General features: G+C 47.9%; 1 protein-coding gene across 1 annotated transcript in view; it reads left to right on the top strand.

Annotated features, from left to right (window-relative positions):
• tpk1 (thiamin pyrophosphokinase 1) overlaps positions 1-6518 on the top strand; it is a 41052-nt gene that overhangs the window by 16309 nt on the left and 18225 nt on the right. Inside the window, 1 exon segment of the mRNA XM_060045778.1 lies at positions 2633-2976. Within this exon segment, the coding sequence (XP_059901761.1) occupies positions 2633-2976 (344 nt within the window).

Raw genomic sequence — 6518 nt, 5'->3', positions numbered from 1 at the left:
TAATTAGGCAAAGCTTTCCCCCCCACACTCTTGTTTCTCTCTGCCTTCCTCTCTCTCTCTATCCTTCTTTTGCTCTCCTTCTGTCTTTCTCCATCTGCCTGTCACTCTCTATCTGTTTCTCTCTCCCTCTCTGTTTGTCCATCTCTCTTTGTTTCCCTCTCTCTCTTTGTTTCCCTCTCTCTCTCTCTCTCTCTCCCACGCTCTAACTCTCCCTCCCTCCCTCCCTCACTCCCTCACACTAAAGTGTGTCTCCCTTGCCCCAACACTGGGAACATCCTTAACTCTCTCTCTCTCTTCCTCTCTCATTCTCGCTCTGCCTCTGTCTTGCCGCTTCCTGTCTCTCTTTCTCCGTCTGTACGTCCGTCACTCACTCTGTCTCTTGCGTCTCCCTCATATTTAGTTTCATTTACGTCTGCGTCTCTCATAGCCAGCTCCAGTTGTCGTTATTCCAAAGGTGTTTTTTTGCCTTCATTTGCCGCTTCATACCTCCAAACCTCCAATTAATCGCCGTTTGCCGAGGCTAAATGAAGCCCGTTTGTCAACGCGCGGACCGTTTGTAACCAACGGAGGTGAACACAACCTTGGAGATGGCCCCGGGCACAACGCATAACATTTTGCGTGGAGTTGCGCTCCAGATAAGCAGGAGTGTTGGCCTCACCCACCCGGTGAGGACGATGGTTGAATGGGGTTAAACCCATGGTGCACAGGCGGAGGTCGAAGACCGAAGAGTTTGGAGGTTATCTTTAGTGCTCCATGGCATTGCAAAGCTCAGCCAACACACATGTTTAAAATAATACATAAGATATAAATATCGTGGGTGTTGTTGCCATTTGATCATGTCTTCATTACATTTGGATCCATCACAACAGGTGTCAGTGATTTAGTATTTGGAGTTGGTTCAAATGAAAACCTTTGTTTTCCATTATTTAATCAGCTCACCCTTTAATAGCCGATGAATATAGCGATGAATATTGCACATGGTGAGTATATGTTATTGTTGTTTATGTTTTATTGCTAACAAGCTCGTAGCGGAACTGAGTCGTTCAACACATTCTATCTATGGCTGTTAACAAGAGCCAGTTCAATATATATCAAAATATCAACTAAGATATCAAAGCGAAGCTAGGCATTGTCTTTTAGCATATTTGTCTTTATTTCTTAATTTTAAATGCTTAATTTTAGCATTTGAAATATCCAAAGTGAATAAGGCTGCTTTTTTGTAATTTGTTAAGGTTTGAGACGGTTGTTTTCTGCCTGTAATTGAGTTTCCCATACTCTGGAGATGCTGGTGAATCGGGAAATCCTTATTTACACCTCATCTGTTTTTCCTCTACCATTCTCTCTAAATTCCTTCCCTATTTGTTTCCCTTCCCTCTACACCTGTACTAGTTTCGGAGCCATAATGAAGTGATGGGGGGGGGGGGGGGGGGACTGTAACTGTGAGGGGGGGTGCCTGTTCTTCACCTCTGGAGGAACTATGGGGGTGTCGGGAGAGGGACCCCTGCTTTGTTTACCTGCTGCCCTTTGTTTACCTAATGAAGCGTAGAGGGACGTGTGTTTAAAATGATAAAGGAAGTCACCCGAGCAACTAACTCGTCCCACATTCAGTAGCGCCCACACAGTACAGGCAGAAATACAAATAGTGTAACTCATAAGACACAATGTGGAATTGGGAGGGGGAGGAAGGGGAATGAAACAATGATAACAATAGCGGCTCTCACGCACGGTCATCGGTCATTGTGGCTTGTCTGTTTTTAATGGTGTGTGGGTTTGTGGGTTTGGGCTTATGTCCAGTAAAAGGTAACCAATAAACTTGAATTGTTTTTTTAATCGTTATTATTATTATTTATTTTTTACCACTTTCGCACAATCTGAGGAACACTGTGTGTGTGTGTGTGTGTGTGTGTGTGTGTGTGTGTGTGTGTGTGTGTGTGTGTGTGTGTCTAAATACATCCGATTCTTCTTTACTTCAGAGGTTCGTTCTCACCTGGTCTACCAGCCTCAGAACCCACATGTGTCGTCAGTCACGAAGTCACTCCCAAAATAACAATTACAATGTTTAATTTAAAATATTGCAGTAATCAACGATGCCTTCATGTACTGTTAAAAACATGGCGCAAACTAACAGTTGCAACATTCGGGGTTCAACCAAATGACATAGTAAGCATTTGAAAGATGGATTAACATTGCCGAACTAGTTAAAGATTATGGTTTGGCATATGCGCTGCAACCCAACTCGAAATGCCATCGCGACCCACCATTTGAAAATCGCCGACTTAAACGAACCACAGACGAAGGCTTTGAGTGTAGGACCACCTTGACCACACAACATAATGATCCCGGGCTGGGTTTGGACGCACCCCTCTGTGTGACTCTGAACCTCGCTTTGTAGTGGAGGTCTGGCTTATGTATAACTGTAGGATATACTAAAATAGATGTCGAATTGCAGAGTTATCCTCTAAAATATAGTCAGCATGAAAGTGGGTCACAGGTCTGTCGGTAGCGGATGCTGGCTAGACGCTGATAATCACTTATTTTAATCAGTCTCCTCTACAGGGAATGTGCACTGAGGAATGTGCTTCCATTGAGAAGTGAAGCCTTTCAAAAAAAGTACATATATTTGTGCATAAATATCAGAATGGTTTATCTTAACCTTTTTATTTCTAAATGGTTTGGAATATATTCCCCATCCACATGCTCCCACACACACGCACACGCACATGCACACACACACACACACACTCACACAATGGATGATGGAGGGACAGAGATGGGGTGAAGGCGCAGTCACAGTGTTTTATTTGTGTGTGTGTGTGTGTGTGTGTGTGTGTGTGTGTGTGTGTGTGTGTGTGTGTGTGTGTGTTCAGGGGTCCCACAGGATAGAGGTGAACACGGGCCTGGAGGGGGAGTGGTGCAGCCTGATCCCAGTCGGCGGGCCGTGTCGAACACACACCACCGGGCTCAAGTGGAACCTGAGTGAGTGAGACGCACACACGCACACACACACACACACACACACACACACACACACACACACACACACACACACACACACACACACACACACACACACACACACACACACACACACACACACACACACACACACACACCGACACACACACCCGCACACACACACCGACACATGCCTCACATGTCATCCCTATCTACATGCATGCGCTATAGCTGCCTTCAGACTTTGAGCTGTTTTGAATATATGGAAACTGAAGCGCTGAGGTAAACCCCCCCCCCCCCTATTTTTGAAACTGGTATTTCCACACTGGAATTTAATTCATTCACCAATAGTGATTTTAACAACTTGGCTCAGAGGAAGGCTGGAAGAACTAAAGAATTTAAGTACTAGACTCCGGGCAACGTGGCTGTCAGCTCTAAAACGACTTCAGAATTCAAATAACGCCCGACATCCGGCAGTGACGTTAGTTTAGGAGGGTCCCGTCGGTGTCACCCTTCAGCCAGAGTGTGGGACTTGTTATGTCGGGAGAAATTTGACAATGTTGCTTGCCCATCGTATCCTCAAACTACACCCCCCCCCCCCCCCTTCCCCATCCACCCTGAGGATGCTGGGGGTCTATCCCTGTCCTAATCCCCGCGCCCAGCTGTGATTTTAATTAGTTGGCAGGGACCCACCTCTTCACTCAGACACACCGTCTGTCACAGGTGTTACATAATGTGGCCTCCATTCCATGTTGGTGTCCACACTGTGTGTGTGTGTGTGTGTGTGTGTGTGTGTGTGTGTGTGTGTGTGTGTGTGTGTGTGTGTGTGTGTGTGTGTGTGTGTGTGTGTGTGTGTGTGTGTGTGTGTGTGTGTGTGTCCTTGTGTTTGTTTATGGGTTTGTGTGTATGTCTCCTCGTGTGTGTGTCCCTTTGTGTGTCTGTGTGTGTATATGGCTGTGTGTGTGCTTGTGTGTTTGCGTGACGTGTGTGTTCATTAACTGGCAGGGTTGTTGACCAGCTTAAATGCGCTGTATATTTACTCTGCACACCTGTCGTAATTGTAATGAGCATGAATTCATACATTACAATCCTATGTAGATTAGCTTGGTTAGTAGGATACATAATTAATCACATGGATAATTAGGAAGTCTAGAATTTATGATTTCCCTGTGGAAGGAATCGACTCAGCATGCCGAAAAAACAACCCATTCTGGAAAATATGAAAGGAACACTTTTACTTTGTCATAGTTGTCTTTGCTGAATGCTCTATTCTTTCGAACGTGGGTGTACAAAGTGTTTCTGTGTGTTTGCATACATGTTTATCTTTGCTGACACACAACCTGCACTTGAAGCTTGGGTTTGTGTTCTTGGCTGTGATTATGTGCTCCAATGTGTGTTTGTGTACGTTTGTGTATGTGTTTGTCGGTTTTGCTTATGCGCGTATACATACAATATTCGCAGACAGAATTTCTATGCGTTGTGCTTCATCTCCCTCGTGTGTGTGTGTGTGTGTGTGCGTGTGTATGCGTGCGTGTGTGTCCGTATGTGTGTGTGTGTGCGTTTAATCTGTAGGAGGGGGGGGGACTTCATCAGTTTGGTGCCTGGGTGCAAATATCTCTATTCTATTTGATTCAGCGCGTCTGGGGAGCCCGCCGAGAAGAGTGCTCTTAAGCTGCTCTTGTGTGACACCCGGGCTCTTCAGAAGTCCATTGAAACGTTCCCCGCCCCCACACTCGCGGTTTCAAAGGAACGCCGCCGTGATGAAAAATATACAACGCGACCATAAAGAAGTTTGCACGCTGACAGCTATTACCCTCTCAGGAGATCCCCCCCCCGAGCTTGTTTAAAACTCACTTTAAAGAATGAAAAACTCGCTCGCTCGCACCCTTCATGTTGTTTTGATCCCTGCAAAGAGTGTGGATTTGGGGATGAGTCTACATTCTCAGTGACTAACCCCCCCCCCTTACCCCCCCAGCCCCCCCCCGCCCACACACCCTCCGTGCCTTAGCTTGTACTTGAGAGAGGATGCGGCTTACAGTGTAACTGCCACATCGACTACGGCACGACGCGACCGAATGAAAGCCCCGTATTTATACCCACGTGTCTCGCTTTCAATGTTAAACAGTCGCGGGCGGCGACACATAGTCTTTCCCGGCTCTGTGCGTCTGCTCGGGGAACGGTTCAATGAACGGGCTGATCGCTGAGAAGTCACAGCAAGCCAGCCACGACTCTGTGGGGGCCGAATAGCAGGAAATAATGAGCTGCTACCGTTTAGCGCGAGCAAACAGATTTCAACCGCGGCGTCTGTCAGTTGGTTTTTTTTTTAACCTGACAACCGGGCCTTTTTCAACGCGATCACTACATCAAGGTGGATATCGATATCTGTATATCCTTATGTAGATATATATACTTTTTGCAGAGGAAGACATCATTATTTGGAAACGTTTGACAGGTATCATCAGCATAACTGGGGCGGCAGTAGCTCAGGAGGTAGAGAGGGTTGGCTGTTGGTAACCACAAGGTTGCTGGTTCGATCCCCGGTTCCTCCTCACCCCCCTAGTCCCGACGAGCTGGCCGTCACCCTGCATGGCTGACGCCGCCGTCGGTGTGTGAGCGTGTGCATGAATGAGTGAATATTGTGAAGCGCTTTGGATAAAGGCGCTGTATAAATGCAGTCTTAAATTGACCATTTATATCTTAGCGCCGGTACGACCGTCGCCGGGACCGAGATGCTGACGGTTGAGTGACGTTTGACTGTTCCCCACAAAATTAAATAAATGAACGCAACAACAGAGGCAGATGTGCTGCACTTCTCTTCCGTAGAGTCGTATAGGTCATATCTGAGGGGCGGGGGGCGGGGGGGGGGGGAAGCAGCCAAACTGCATCACGGGTTGTCGCTGTTTACTGCTTTTAATGGCGGGAGTGCGGCGGCGTTGCGGTCGTTACCGCGTAACGAGGTGGGGTGCGCCGCGTACTGATGCCCCCGCCGCTAACCCCCCCCGCGGCGGGGGTCCGCTGCGAGTTCGGACGAGGCCGATAACGAAGTGCCTTCGACGCACTAAAATTGGGAGTAGAGGGGAGGGGAGGGGGAGGAGATGAGAGGGGAGGGGGAGGAGATGAGAGGAGGGGCACGCGTCCCGGCTGCCACTGCGTAATGAGAGACAGCAGCAGTGGGCTAATGAGACGCCCAGGTGGAGCGAGAGACGGAGGGAGTGGGGGAGCCGGCGGGAAAACACACTTGGCAAGCATGACATTGCATCTCTCTCTCTCACTGGCATCGGTAGAGAGACCACCAGAGATATGGCGAGGAGAGAGGTACTACCGCGTACACGGTCACACCCATCACTAGCGGAACGGTTCCGAACAGGGAAAAGGAAGCGTTTGTTAGAAGGGATTTCATGAACATAAATTCAACTAAGCTGACTATGTTCCCGTCCAAATAGTTCCCAAGCTCTCTCTCTCTCTCTCTCTCTCTCTCTCTCTCTCTCTCTCTCTCTCTCTCTCTCTCTCTCTCTCTCTCTCTCTCTCTCTCTCTCTCTCTCTCTCTCTCTCTCTCTCTCTCT

Source organism: Gadus macrocephalus, chromosome 23, assembly GCF_031168955.1.
Source record: "Gadus macrocephalus chromosome 23, ASM3116895v1".
Classification (NCBI taxonomy): Eukaryota; Metazoa; Chordata; class Actinopteri; order Gadiformes; family Gadidae; genus Gadus; species Gadus macrocephalus.
Note: the sequence above shows the minus strand (reverse complement) of the source record. Positions and strands in the feature narration are given on the sequence as shown.